This window comes from Pangasianodon hypophthalmus, chromosome 14 (assembly GCF_027358585.1).
Source record: "Pangasianodon hypophthalmus isolate fPanHyp1 chromosome 14, fPanHyp1.pri, whole genome shotgun sequence".
In the NCBI taxonomy this organism is placed as follows: Eukaryota; Metazoa; Chordata; class Actinopteri; order Siluriformes; family Pangasiidae; genus Pangasianodon; species Pangasianodon hypophthalmus.
In genome coordinates, this window is record NC_069723.1 from 9,636,975 (window position 1) to 9,652,326 (window position 15,352).

Sequence of the window (15,352 nt, forward strand, 5' to 3'; positions counted from 1 at the left end):
TTTGTTATAATACCACTAACAGTTGACTGTGGAATATTTAGTAGTGAGGAAATTTCACGAATGGACTTATTGCACAAGTGGCAACCTATCACGGTACCACGCTTGAATTCACTGAGCTCCTGAGAGCGACCCATTCTTTCACAAATGTTTGTAGAAGCAGTCTGCATGCCTAGGTGCTTGATTTTATACACCTGTGGTCATGGAAGTGAATTCAATGATTTGGAGGGGTGTCTCAAAACGTTTGGCAATATAGTGTATCTTCAGATACTAAAGCTATCACAGCATTCTTTCTAAATAGGAAAAGGCTTGTTAATAGATGCACTTAAAACAAACTAAACATACAAATAATATACCAAATATACCACAGCAGAGGTCCTCTTGGATAAGAGAATAAAACAAAATGGGTATGCTTCAGTAGAATACATATGTACTAATTAAAAGAAAAAAAAAAACTCACTTGTAAGAGACTTTGTGTGCCTCCCAGTATTTTGATTCCTTCACCTTGAACCAAGGAAAAATGCGTTCCATTTGCTGTAAGGAGCATAGCAGTGTTAGTGTTATAAACAGCAGTGCTCCAGGCCTGAAGCACAATCCACTATAAACATTGTGCCTGCTCTTGCTCAGGCCTTACCCGAATAAAGAAGGACTTCACCATGCTGTTGGCCTTTCTGCTTTCTGGCTGACCTCCCTCTAGATTAATGGCTGTCTGGACAATTCTCACAATATCATCACTAAAGTCCAGCTTAAAGACATAAGAGCAACAAAACAGCAAAATTTAGTTCTTGGGGAAGAGAACAGCATCCAACTTCTGCACATATTAACAAGCTCTTGCAAATCTGGGCAGAACGTTGTAATCCTACAAATATCTAAGAGGCCGTTTACACGTCAACGTTTTCAGCCAAAAACGGGAAACTTTTTATGAGTTTTGCCTGTTCGTTTACATGACAGCGGCGTTTTGGGGACTGAAAACGCATATTTTTGAAAATGGGTTTCAAAGTGCAAGTTTTCAAAAACGCTGCCGTTATCGTCTCCATGTAAACACCCAATACGGGAATCTTTGAAAAGGGTGACGTCATGCGCGTGCGTAGTACGTGTTAGGTATGTAGATATGCGCAGTACGTGTCTATTGTAAAGGCAAGTGCGAACAAACATACACAGCAATGGCGGAGTACATAGTAGTGTTGTTGCTGCTCAAGAGTTTGCTAACGCTTTTTCAGCAAAGTGTGGATTTACTTCACCAATATTACAACAAACTAACAAGGTGACAGCGCTAACTACTGGCCTGGCATACGTAATACAGCGTTTTTGGCCGTTATCGCGGATATGTGTAAATGCGAATCGTTTTGAAAACGTTGACGTGTATACGTGAAACTTTTTGAAAACGATGTTTGAAAAACTTTTCCGTTTTTGACTACATCGCTGTCGTGTAAACGCAGCCTTAGTGGCTTAACAACACAAAACTTTTTAAATCCCTTACCACAGATCTGTAGTGCCCTGAATTCATTTTCTTTTCCACAGACTCTAAGTCAAGGGCTGAATCACTGGGCAGGGAAACCTCTGTAAGAAGAGGAGGGTCAGGCCCTTCAGGGGAACGTCGTGAGGGGAGGCTCTCTTCAGTTTCTGGGTTCAACTCGGGTGGCTTCATCACCGCCTATGACACAACAGAACATAAATCAGCAAAGAATCACAGAGAAAAAAGTAGTACATATAGATTGATATAATTAGCTAGTAATAGTTACTTGTCTATAATGGAGCAGGTGAGTGGAAGTGCGGGAGTTGAGGAGTGCAGTGAGAACTTGGCGCATACTGTTCTGAATATCCTTCTCCAAAGCAGTGCGCCACTTAGGTGGGTGGTGCTCAGTACAGTTAACACAGGTGTAGGCCACGTTTTTAGGCAATCTGGACAATAACTCGAACATTTCATCTAAAATGAAAATAGTAAAAATGTTTTTTTTTTTTCCTTCAAAGAGAAAGTCAAGATAAAGTGTCAGCACATAAAATACTACTTTCGAAACACGAGACAGGCTGCACAAAAGAACAAACAGTCCACTCACCAGTTAGATTCTCACATTTGGCATGAACCCAGTGATCACACTTTCCACACTGCATCATCTTATTTTCATAATCATCGTCATAGCATTTATTACAGAGAGGGCAGAAGTTTCCTACAGACAGACAATATATATTAGATGTGGCTAACGTGTTTGTACATAAACAAAACATCTGTCAGTGTGATTTAACACCCACCTTTAGCAAAACGTTTGGCACAGTCATGACACAAGGAGAAGTCATGTGACCACTGGGCATCCCAAGTCTTTCCTGGTTTGGTGGCCCCACAACTTTTACAGCGAACACACTTAGTACAAACCTGTGGAGGATGTTAATCTCAGTAAAGACCCGCAAGCAAACAGTATATTAGTTAAATATATTACACAGAATAAATAGCTAGAAAAAGAGTGTGTGTAATACCCAGATTCTTTTCTTGGTGGGTCTTGTAGGATGGTTGGGTCCCAGGCACTCAGGGTGAAAGCTGTTTCGGCACTTGTCACACTCCAGCAGCTCCTGTGTGAAAGGAAAGGGAACTAGCGGCTCAGTTTCAAAGCTAATTCAGGATTATATAAAACAGCTGAAAGTAGCGCTGTGGTAAATAAGTACTTTGATTTAGGTTTCATGTTTATAGGTTACAGTTTATAGCTCGAGCATTTGTATTTGCTTGCAGCTGCAGTCACAAATTTACAATGTACACAATAACAACTGCATATAAACTCCCAAAATAAAATGCAGAATGCAAACAAAAACAAGTATTACTTGGTTTTGCAAATCTGCCTAAACCGGTATCATTATAAGTCAAACATTAGATGCTGCAAAATTCCTTTATAATTCTGAGCTTAATATCAGTGCAATGCTATGATTCTAACAACAGCATTCAAAAAACCCTTACTTTAGTCTTCTGGTGCTGGCGGCCACAAACATGACAGAAGCGGCACCGACGGCAGCACCAGTTTTCCCACTCCTCATTTAGGGGGCGTTCGGTCTCCCCCAAGCAAAAGATATGGAAAGGTTCACAGCACACCTGGCAGAACACAAACTGTGGAAAGGCCACACAGACAGTAAGAGAACATTGTATAATTCAGTGTCTAAAAAGAGAGGACTGTGTTTGCAGACCTAGCCTGTAACCTAATCTTGCAAAAGAGAGGTGTATTTTTTTTTTTCCCATCATCTAAACCAAGGCAAATACATTGCTACATAATGACCGAGACTACCTTACCTCTACGTTGCCACTGCTAGCACAGAGAAAGCAGACTACTTGTGGGGTGATTGGCACGGAGGTGAGGATGCTGAGCCCACCCATTTCCCACACCTTCTCAATGTCAAAGTCCTCCTTAAAATCCACTCTAATTCGATGCACTCCGTCGGAGGGTGCTTTCTGCTTGGCAGTGCCCCCAATCGAGGGAGTGCTCAGGAAGTTTAAAGTACTGCGGTCAGGTTTGGTGACCATCTGTCTCTCCTGTAAACAACAATTCAGGTGGGTGGTCAAAGTCTGAGCCAAGCAGTGTATAAAACGAAAAACAAAAAATTACTTAGCAAGAAGCCCTCACCTTCTCCTTTGGTTTTGGCTTTGGTGGAGTACCACAATGAACAGCCTGCTTTTTTATTTGCTTTGCTTCTGAAGCTGAAAATAAAATAAGATCTATGTGTATTCAAATAAAACATCCAAGGCACACAAAAGCATGAGGATAATGATCTGGGAAGGTGCATCACTAACAATTCCTACCAGAGGATACAACAGATGAAGGTTGAGCATGCTGCTGGAGCTTCTTTTTGGGTTCATTAGGTGGTGACTTTGTGGGTCCATCCTTTTTTGCTGGAGTCTGGGTTTGCTGCTGCATGATCTCTTGAGACGATTCTGGTGGTTGGCTAGATGCAGTGGTGTGTGGGGACCTGGATAAAGGGCTGGACAGCTTTCGGTCCTTCTTATAGGCAGAACTCGGAAAAGCTAAGCGTGGTCTTGGGTCCTCCGGGCTGGGAAGTAAAGGAGGCTCGCCATTTGGGGAAGAGCTGGGTGGTGGTGGGGACGGTGGCTGCTGTTTTTGTTTGTCCTCTTCCTGTATTGGGGGTGGAGTGTCACTTTTCTTCACTGGAGGGTCATCCTTTGAGGGAGCTGGGGTTGGTTTGAGGCTTACCTCAGGACACTGAGATTTGACAGAGTGATGGGCTTCCTTTTTTTCTGGCACTTTGTTTTTCTTCTTATCTTTTTTACCTAAAAAAGTAAGATGCAATGTGTACAAATGGCAAAAAAATGCCAATGTTCCTTGAACTCTGCAGTCTTGAAGAGGGAGTGGTACACTGACCTTTTGCTTGCTTCTGAAGAAACATTTTTGATGGCATCCACTGCAAGTTCTGGCACTTCCTTTCCCTGTGACAACCGAGAGATTTACTTCTATTTTAAACGCATTTGAAGCACTCAAGCCATGCAAGGTGAAATAAAAAGGTCAAGGTTAAATAAACAACCCTGCAATAGTTCATACTGCAACAGCAACTGCAATTAAGTGTTTAGTACACTTCAAACCACTGTCAAATGTAAAGCCAATAATGTGTGATCATCTCATGACACTAAGTAATACGGATGAGCGATATGGTATATTGGTATATAGGCTTGTAAACAAACTGCCAGCAAAAGTGTAATGATGCACTTATAAATCATGTGAAATAAAGTTCAATAATACTTTTATTTAATGTCTACAAAAATAAATTGTCTAAAAATAACTTAACCTTTTATATCATTAAAGATTTCATACAAAATTATAACATCAGCAGCTTTCAATACTGATGATAGCCACAAAATGTTAGAAAAGAAACATTATTTGTGATACTGATATTTATACTGTGCAATAAAAAACCTTTGATTTCAGTCTAAAATTCAGGGAAACAAGCTTAGGTAGGATGCAACACTGTCAAGATATGACATAACACACTTTTTTTTTCTTCAGATTTCAAGCCCATACTTACTTGCAACATTGTTTTTTAATGTTGCGTCCCCCAAACTTAGGCTTATCCAGACAGTTGGCGCAATGCCCACAGTCCTCTGGGACTTGACAACCAGGACACTGCCCACAACGCCGTGAGCGCCGACCCTTTCTGGGTGTGGCTTCCTGGACAGTTTTGTGTCTCGTTACTGGTTTTAGGGGAGGGGAAGAAGGCTCTGCCTCTTCTGAACCTGCCACTGAAGATTTATCTGCAAGAGAATCAGATTTACTTAAATGTAAATAAATTAAAATATATTAACACAATGTCTTAAAACTAAAACAATGATACTACTAGAAAATGCTCACCATCATTCCCCATGGAAGACAGAATCTTTTCTCTCTCCTCCCATGGCAAGGCACTAAGGGTGGGCATATCATCTGGGAACACAGCACGATTGCGACCCAATGCTACTGCGGCACGACGGCACACATGTTTGATCCGTGGACCACGAACTGACGCTTCAGAAGAATCACTTTCTTGACCCTATGCAAGCAAACATTTTTAGCAAGTTAATTTAATGCTAACTGAATAAAACACTGTTTTTGGGGCTGTCATGCTGAAACTGTGTGTGGTGTTAAATCTGCCTTCATAAGCATATCATTCTTGAATTTGACAAAGCCCCTATTACATGAAAAATGGTTTATTTAATGAAGACAATACCTGAGTAACCAATTATTGCTTTAAAGGGGAAGGAAGCTAATTTAGCTGCCATTATTTGTGAAATAGCCAGATCAATTACAGGGTTGCCATATTTCAAAAAGATCCATGAAGAACCATGCAGGGTAATAAACACTTGTTCTGTTTAAAAGACTGGAGTCAAACAGTCTAAGTGAAAAGCACTGCAGTCAAAATTATTTCTAAGTACTTCAGACGTGGTAGGTTTTTATTCCAGGCGAATCTTTGGTCTGGTCTGTTTGGGTATTTTTTTTTTAAGCATTTTGGTTACAAAGTTTGGGGCCTGGGTTGTGAGAAAGGTTAGCTAGAGGGAAAGAGCAGATCTCACAAACACCTCCCAAACCTTCCCATGCATAACCAGTATCACCCAAACTGCAACTGTCCCCCTAACCCTACCCTGGTTCTTCCCCCAGGTTTATACCGTCATATACTCTCCCCAGCCACTTTATTAGGAATACCTGTATATCTGCGCATTGGTGCTGAATATTGTAAAAATCTCATATGATCTTTTTGTAATCTTCAACTGCCCAGTTTTGGTGACCCTGTGCCCACTGTAGCCTCAGATTCCTGTTCTTGGCTGATGGAAATGGAACGTTCAGCGTGTTGTGCATTCCGAGGTGCTTTTCTGCTCACCATGGTTGTAAAGAGTGGTTATTTGAGTTACCATAGTATTCCTGTCAGCCTGACTGAGTCTGACCATTCTCTTCTGACCTTTTATCAACAAGGCATTTCTCCCTGCAGAATTGCCACTCACTGGATGTTTTCTGGGTTTTTTGCACCATTCTGTGTAAACTCTAGAGACTGTTGTGTGTGAAAATCCCAGAAGATCAGCAGTTTCTGAAATACTCAAACCAGCCTGTCTGGCACCAACAACCATGAGTTGGTCCGAGTCTCTGAGATTCCATTTTTCCCCTACTCTGACACCTGATCTGAAACTTAACTGATGCTCTTACTCTGCATCTGTGTTCTTCCCCATTCCTATGTTTGAACATTAGGCTAACTGAAGCTCTTGACCTGTATCTGTGTAATTTTATGCATTGTGCTGCGGCCACATGGCTGGTTGATTAGATAATTGCATGAATGAGCAAGTGTACAGGTCTTTCTAATAAAGTGGACATTGACAAAGATATAGATAAGAGACAAAATGACATGACAACACTAACTGAAAAAATAATCAAAGAACAAAATTTCACTAATGATCAGGTTAAAAACATAGCAAGGTTCCTGTTTAACAAAAAAAATTGACTAGACATGATCACAGTACACAACATGACTACCATTTTCTGTCCATAACTAGCTAATGTCAAATATTTTAGATTATTATTTTCAAAATAAGACAAGCAAGCACATTTGAAAATAAGATGAACACCATTCATGAACACCAACCTGCACTTTAGGCTGATCCACTGGTTTCAAGGACTTGCTCTTTTCTATATTAAAGAGCTGGGCTTTAGCCTTTTTCAGGAGGCCTGCCACACGCCTGTCTGTGGCTGGCTGTTTTTCAGCAAGGGCAAGCATGGAACCTAGGGATGGCGTAGAGGGGAGTTTTCTGGAATGAATGTGTGGGACAGGTGCGCTAGATCTCTCTTTGTTCTTCTCTATTTCATCAGCTTCCATACCTTTTTCTGGCAATCTGCCTTTTTTGTACACACGTCCTTTAGATAACAACGCCCTTGCTGGTTGGATTACATTTGTGTCAACTGACGGGGTCTCTGCACCAGAATCAACAGAAACAGATTTCTTTTGCCCAGGAGTCTTTTTCTGGCTGAAAGTTTCCTCAACATCCTTGCCATCCACTGCAAAAAGGCTTGCAGTGGAATTAGTAGGGCCATCTGAAGCAAGGCTCTTCCCTCTTCTTTCCCAATCTTTTTTTGCCTCTTTTTTATTTTCCTTTCCACGGTCTCTACTTCTCTCTGTCTCTCTATCTTTCTCCTTGGAAAGGGTATCTCTTGAAGCTGAGACACTCCTCTCTCTCCCTATTTTTCCAGTGCCCCCACTTGAACCTTGGGGACTGGAAGCAAAACGAGGGAAGAGCTGTGATGAGGAAGAGGCAGAACTCCCACCACCACCAAGGCCCACATCCACTCTTCGAACATCGGAGGCTCTATGACTAATGGGACCAAGAGAACTTGATGAGAATGTATTGAAAGGGGCTTGAGGTAAGGCACTTGGAGCAACTGGACTGACTGCAATCCCAGGTAAAGGGCTGGAATTGCCAGTCACACTTGTAGGAACAGAGCTAGATAGTGCAGAGAGTTCAGCAGAACTCTTTCCAGTCTGGGCTCCTGACTGACTGCTCCTGGTGGTCATGGAGTGCGAGGGTGATCTGGATTGTATGCGGGAATGCCCAAATGTTCTCTTCTTCCTGCGTCGTGGCAGCCTGTTTGATGGTGGTGTGGCCTGGAGAGGGGATTGAGAGCTAGGGCTGCTACCCGAGGATGATGGCAGAGTGACTGACTCAAAAATGCGGGAGTGGGCAGCACTGGGAGTAAAGCGAGGGGCACGGAGCAGTGGGCTGCGTTTATGAAGTGGAGGCTCAAAACGAGATGAGGGATGCTGGTGATGATGATGATGTAGAGGAGAAAACAGCCTAGTACCTGCCCCAGATGTACTACCTGCTGCAGGGAACCCTCCTGGTGCCACTCCCCCTCCTCCAGGTCCAGGAGGCATCAGTCCCACATCTTCAGCTGTGAGTGGCGGAGGGCGGAAGTTATCAAATATAGGTTTACGAATAAGGCCCTCTTTTGCATACTTGGCAGAAGAGAAGTATTGCTGCTCTATGCGTGACAAAGATGTCCAGCGAAACGTGGGCTCTCGCAGTATGGCACGGCGTTTGTCGTGTGAACCAGGGATTATCGGAGGAGTAGGCAGGAAAGGGGCAATAGGATGGGGCATAATCCATGGAGAGTGGGGGTGATGTTCACTAATGGCAGATACACTGGATGAGCCTGACTGGGGAGGCTGAGGTGGAGTAAGAAGAGGAGGTGGTGGTGGAGAAGAGGATGAAGAAGCAGTAGAAGAGGCCTGCTGGGACCCTGCCTGAGAAGAGGACATCATTACACCTGTGGCAGGGCTGATGATGGCTCTTTTCCTATTGCTGATCAGATTGCTCCGACCACGTGACACAAAGTTGCCTCTCTTAAGGCCTTGACCTCTGCGTCCTCGCCTGTTTGGCTCCATTAACACCATGTGCTCTGTCTCAGGCTCAGATGGTGGGGACAGTGGGCGTGGGGAATGGTGCAGACTGGCCTCCCTCTCTCCCTGAGAGGAAGGGGAATGGTCAGGCTCCTCTGAGAGCACCTGGGTGCCATCTGAAATCTGCGAGTCACAAGAGGAGTCATCTAGACTGGGGCTGCTGGAGCGTGAAGACTCTCCCGAGGAGAGCTGGAAGGAATGTTGTGACACTGCACTGGAGCCACAAGATGCTGCACTGCTACTGAAACGCCCATTACTGTTGCAGCTATTGTTACTGAGAAGACTTCCTGTTGCAACAGTGGCACTGGCAGGGGGGGCAGGGGGCGGAGGGGGAGGGAAGGTATCGACAGGCGGTCCTGCCCCAGAGATGGCCACAGCTCCAGTTGTACTTGGAGCAGTGGAAACAAGTGTGGAGGATGTTGTTGAGGGATGGGTGACTGAAGCTGGCACAGTAGAATCTAAGCGTGCAATTTTCATGTGTGGGGGAGGGGCACCAAATTCATCTTCAATGAAGCGCTTAGGAGTCTTAATAATCCGCAAGGACACTGTACTCACCACAGGCATTATGAACTGTCGAATGTTTTTCAGCTGTGTTCTTGTTCTCCTCCTAATACCAGATTCAATAGCTGCCGCTCCCTGAGTACCCACTGCCTCCAGTTTCTTTTTGCGTGCCCCTTTTTTAGCCCGCTGCAGTAACTGCTTTGCAATAGTGGCATCGGTGCGTTTGGAAGGTGGGACAGTGCGCACAGGCTTGATATGGCGAGGACTTTGCCGTAAACCCAAACGACTTCCGAGTTTTGGAGGTGTGGTTGGATTGACAACTGATTCGGAACCTGGGGAATCTGGGGTAGTGCGTTCATCGGCAGAATGAGAGGCCCTGAGCTTGAGATGCTGTGTAGAGCGGGGATCCATATCCTCTTCTAGGCGAACACTGAAGGTCTTATGTTTGGCAGTGCCAGACTCAGATGGGGACAACTCCAGGGCCAATGAAGCAGCAGCAATCTCAGCTTTGCGGCGCTCAGCAGAAGGAGGTCTGCCACGCTTCGGTCTTAACACAGAGGGAACTGAGACACCCTTTAAAAGTCCAGACTTAAGGGGCTTCACTTTGACATCCTGCATCCGCTTCAGTTTGGTCACCTTTGAATCACGGCCCACTTTTGCTAACTTGCCCTCAGATTCCTGCTGCTGAACAGATCCAAGGGGAGTTCTCTTTGCAGCCTTTCTTTCCTTGTCATCTTCCACAATGTCCTTGCGAAGTGCTGAACTGCAGCTGTGCTCCAGTCCAGCATCCCTGCTGTCACTTGGTAAAGCTTGTCCACATTGCAGCCAGGTTCTCTGGTTACTAGATGCAGGAGGACGGCCTCTTCTTTTTTCCCCAGAGCCAGGAGGTCTGCCTGGTGGCCGCTTTACCTTCTCTGTGGGTGGAGTTGTGATGACAGACAGAGGATGAGGTTCAACACGTGTAGCCAATTTCTGCACAGTCGAACATCTTGGGGGGCGGCCTCTTGGCTTCTTCTCATGAGACAATTTAGCTAACAAACAAAGTATAACATTTAGAAACTGAAATACATTTCTTATTGGAGATTGCCTTTGTGGCAAATTGTATAATTATTACAAGCTACGAAAAAGATTACAATCAATCAAAGGTCAATTTATGCTTTTATCCTAGTTGCTAGGATATGCTAGTTAAATTAATTCAATTATCATTTTTTTAAAACCTAGAAAGAATGTTCCATCAAGAATAATATATTAACAAGAAAAGGGAAAGAGATTTTATGTGTGCTAAATATGGCTCTAGTAAATTATGGCTAAAAATATATATGTTCAAGATACTTCACCTGTTGAGGTCCACCCAGGACTATGTACTCTTCCATTTTCAATGACTGTATCAAAACCTTCAAATGCATCTTCCTATAAAAATAAACACGGAGATGCAATCAGCATGTAATACATAATACAGGTAATATGATCAATACAAATTTCAAGATGATCACCACAAAGTTGATTCATTTAGCTACATTCAGCCTGAGGTTGCAGAACAGAGTTGCACTGTGACACCTTTATTCAAACCTAAACCTCTGTAACAGCAATGTAAAAAACTGTCATGGTTTCATGAAATAGTTCAGTGCTTAAAAGTTATACTATTCTTTATACTAAAGAATCCCTAAAGTTCTGAAAATCTTAAAAGTATTTAAAAACAGGTTGACAGAAGTAATATACATGCAAGTAAATAAAATTCCAGTGGGTACTTATTGAAGTCGCCCTGTCTCTGTGGCTGAATCTCCATTAAGTTCTACAATACCATATTATACGCTATGTAGTGAGCGTATGTAGTCAATAGGAAGCCATCAGGGATTTGGTCTATGTATTGGGAAGCCTAAAAATAATCTCTCTCACTATCTATCTATAAATACATACTGTAAATATATTAAACATTAAAATTAATGATTAAATTAATTAATTAAGTGGCCTTAGCTTAAGCAAGTAACAATTTTCACCCTCATTGGTTCATGTAGGGGTGCACAAATCCCTAGCTTAGCAACTGGAATGAATAGGGCTACCAGTTTTTACACAGTTGCATGAAGGACAAGTGGGTACAGAAAGATGCTGATAAAGCAAGCACCTGCATTTTTTCACATTCAACAATCAGACAAAGAAAAAAATCCTGCTCATTGATATGAATGTTTAAACATTGTCCTCTGGGTAGTTCATATATTTGTAGCATGACGCACCTTGCTTTGGCATGCAATATTTATTCCTGAATCCCACCACATGCTGCAGTGCACACATCAACTGAAGACGTGATCAGGTCATCAGTGGGAACTATTTGTACTAGTCAAATTAATTAGCTTGCACAGATGACAGGCAATGCTTTCAGAACCACAAAAAGGCAGGGATGTGGAAATCTGAGCAATATACATAGGAATGAAGCTCAAAAATGTCATAGAACGTCACTGGTTTCCAGGCAACAAAAACATGTGACTGGGCAGCACACAGGTTTTTTTCATTTGTCCACCCCTGTTTATGTAATGCATGGTGTATGTTATTATTTTTTTTAAATAATACTTAAATGCATGCTTACTTAGTTATTATTCTATTATTATCTGCTGCATATTTTACCACATAGACAGGAAAATGCTGTGTTCCTGTAATTAAATGGGTGCTTCTGTAAGAAAAGATGGCAGTTTTATGCACAAGTTGGTCTGTTTATTTTAAATATTGATCTATACTTTTTTTTTTAAATATATACTGGGTCTAATGCATCAGGTGATAAAAATGAACTAAATCTGTTTTAATTTTGCTCAACATGCAGCTAACTTGACATACACATTTAAAAATATCAACTGCTCTGTTAATGTGCATGTAGTATTTCAGATGCCTGCTACAAAGCACAAGTTGGTCTACAGTAGGTCCACATTTATCCTACAGGGTAAGCTGTACAAACAAGATGGGTGCATCTTACAGTGCTACAGGCCTACATACTATTTTGCAGCCTACCTCTCTCCCACCTCTAGGGAGCCCAGGAGGAACACTTATTACAAAAGCCATATATAGTTCTTATGATCTAATTCTGTCACAACAGTTTAGGTAGGTCATAATTCCCTTTATTTTTGAACTCACTGTGCCTGTTCCACTAAAGTCCACCTGTATGTACATTTCTCGGTAGGCTGTAAATAATGAGTAAAAAATTAAAAACCTGTTATTAATCAAATTGCATTCAATCATTTTGTTCCCTGTGTTTTTATCAAACCAAAATGGCAAACATGAACATTTACTTTGTGTTATTGATGAATATGGCACATGAAATGTGATTACTTGAGCAAAAGCTGCAAAAGTCTGTCATTGATAGTAACCTACATGTAAAGCTTTCAGTGACTGCCTAATGATTTAATCAAGAAATGCCATCCAACAGCTTAATGCTAGTAATGCTGGAGCCTTTTTTGAAGTGATGCCAAATCTGCTAAAGTCTCTAGACAAGAATGTGATCAGAAGTAATCAGTGGTCGACTGACCACTTGTAAACTGATCATTTGAGACATGTGTTAATACCAGGTGTAAATGGGGCTGGAATAAAACCAAATAAAGCTGAGCAGTATAGTATGTGGGAAAGGCTGAGGCCTCAGGCCTTTTTGGTCAGAAATATAGCAATGGAAAATGTAAACGAACCTTTGGCAAGCATCAGAAATTTTATTAACTGTATCCATCATCATCATCACATCCACCACCACCACCACCATATTCTTTGGCTCAGTTTGTACCTCGCATCTTATAAAATGCTACCCGCAAACCATAATACACAACATTTTTGTTCACTTCATACAGTTGGGTTAAATCAGGGTCAAATCATGCTCTCAATGTATTCAAACCAGTCTAGGGTGAGTTGTGCACATGTTTCAGGCAGTGTCGACTGTTTGTACTTGTAAAAGCAGTAACGGGAACATTTTGGTACTACAGAGTGCCGAAAGATGCAGAAAAAATTGGTGCATCTTTGCAATACCTAAAAGATGTTTGGCCATAATAATGTATGTTACAGGGGATACCATGGATAAGGACACTTCCTGGTGCAATAAATGCCTTAACCTCTTAGTAATTAGGTAATACACCAAACCTGATCAAACATAGGATTAAGTCTCAGCCAAAAAGCTGCATAGTTTTTGACTGCATGAAGAACAACACTGCTCTATTGTGGCCAGAGATGCCGAAAAACAAATGTTTAGTGTTGGGGCCAGTTCTTCCCCAACTAATGTGGTCATCCATTGGGAAACCACACCTTTCACTACAGCAGAAAAGTCAAGGATGTCAGTTCAGAGGATGGTCACAGAACAATAACCAGATTTACTGTTAAAGGGTTACAGCTGTTAAAGCTTTGGGCTAACTAGCTGTATGTCAGCAGTACAGGCTGTCTGATCAGCAGTAGTTACAATAAAGTGTGCCTTACTGATTGTCACAATTACAGCAAAGGTATTGAAAAAAGGTCTTTTTTTTTGGTATTGGTATTGAACATTTTGAACTGATGCCCAGCACCGAGCCAGCACCTGAGCGAGACTGCTGTGTTCTGACCTGCCTAAATGAACCACGCCATGAGAGGCAAACAGACCAGGATTTGTTGCAATTGAACTAAATATTGCATATGTGAATGCACCCATAAATCACATAGCACATGAACATTAAATAAAAATGATGGCTAGTTGATCTTTTTATTTCAGTACCTCAGGTGTGGCCCTGTAAAAATCTGTCATTTATAGTACTAGTAGATGGTTGTGATGTAACTGAAGCACATGAAATATGATTACTGTAGTATTAACAAAGGCACCTGAGGTCTCATCTGCATGTACACTGATGTTTTTGAAAACATAGGTTTTACCCTTGAATTTCTGAAAATATCTCCATCCACAGGAAAACATGAATATGATTTGAACATGCTCCCATGAGCATAGTAGCCCCGTAGGTGGTGTTAATGTCATACACTGTTATGTCAAACGACTCAGAAATAACGTTAAGAACATGAATATTAATGGGCAGATATGGTGAAAATATCACCATAACAAAATGCCCTCTTCAGCCACAACAATCTGACTAGGAAATGTTTTTATTAGTATACATTTATTACATAATTAATTGCAAATGAGTTATCATTCATAAACGTTCGTATCCTACTTACCTCCTATGAACTGAAATGTGTTGGTAGGATTGTAGTGTTTAAAGAAGGATTGCAGTGTAGTACCGCAGCTCTGAGTCACTATGACAGCATGAGTAGCTCTAAATGACAGTGCAACTCTGCCTTGCGGGTGCACTTTCTCACTCTCTCTCAGGACATCCAGTACATGTCACACATTGCAAGATGTAAACAACACCCAGCGAGAGAAAGAGGAGGAAGTATGATGTGCACATCACAGATTTGAACAGCAACCGCAGCTGCTGAGATAAAGAAGCTTAGAGCACATATGAAAAGCTAATCTAAACAACACCGCCCGCACACTCCAACTTCCTGACTCTCCACTGCAGGCTGAGCTGCTGAATCAGTGCCCACGGGCTGAAACAGACAACAAGCTCGGAGATACTGGAAACAACGAAGTGTCACCCAGCATGGCTAACCTGCAGACACCTGCTCCAAGTGTAAGGGAAGGGACACTGTAGCAAATGGGTCAGAGCAAACTCTAAACAATGATTTTGCTATTCTTTTCTTCATCTTTCCACACTCGCCCACCCACCTACCAGCATGCACATGCATTAAAAATAAAAATCTTTGACACACTTGAGTGGTATTTTTGTTGCATAATTTGCAAATATCAAAAATAAGAGATACACAAACAGTAGGCTATTAACGAAAATTGAATTAAATCCCCAAATAAATTAAAGATAAAGTATTACAAATGTGTATTTTTGTATAGTGCCATATTTACCCCTTCTGATTTCCTCTATTTTTGCATATTTGTCACACTAACTGGTTTCAG

The 15,352-nt window shown here is 42.0% G+C and overlaps 1 protein-coding gene across 4 annotated transcripts in view; it reads right to left on the reverse strand.

Annotated features, from left to right (window-relative positions):
- kmt2a (lysine (K)-specific methyltransferase 2A) overlaps positions 1-15,352 on the reverse strand; it is a 44,064-nt gene that overhangs the window by 17,740 nt on the left and 10,972 nt on the right. For 3 of the 4 annotated variants that reach the window (XM_026924786.3, XM_026924784.3, XM_026924785.3), the window contains exons 2-17: positions 10,737-10,809; positions 7,090-10,430; positions 5,334-5,511; positions 5,011-5,236; positions 4,353-4,417; positions 3,776-4,261; positions 3,600-3,673; positions 3,269-3,508; positions 2,942-3,088; positions 2,470-2,562; positions 2,248-2,368; positions 2,055-2,165; positions 1,740-1,924; positions 1,478-1,651; positions 632-742; positions 458-531 (exon numbers count right to left, since the gene is read on the reverse strand). In XM_026924786.3, the coding sequence (XP_026780587.3) occupies positions 458-531; positions 632-742; positions 1,478-1,651; positions 1,740-1,924; positions 2,055-2,165; positions 2,248-2,368; positions 2,470-2,562; positions 2,942-3,088; positions 3,269-3,508; positions 3,600-3,673; positions 3,776-4,261; positions 4,353-4,417; positions 5,011-5,236; positions 5,334-5,511; positions 7,090-10,430; positions 10,737-10,809 (5,699 nt within the window). The remainder of the gene's footprint in view (positions 1-457; positions 532-631; positions 743-1,477; positions 1,652-1,739; positions 1,925-2,054; positions 2,166-2,247; positions 2,369-2,469; positions 2,563-2,941; positions 3,089-3,268; positions 3,509-3,599; positions 3,674-3,775; positions 4,262-4,352; positions 4,418-5,010; positions 5,237-5,333; positions 5,512-7,089; positions 10,431-10,736; positions 10,810-15,352) is intronic. The other variant, XM_053239559.1, reaches the window with a different exon arrangement.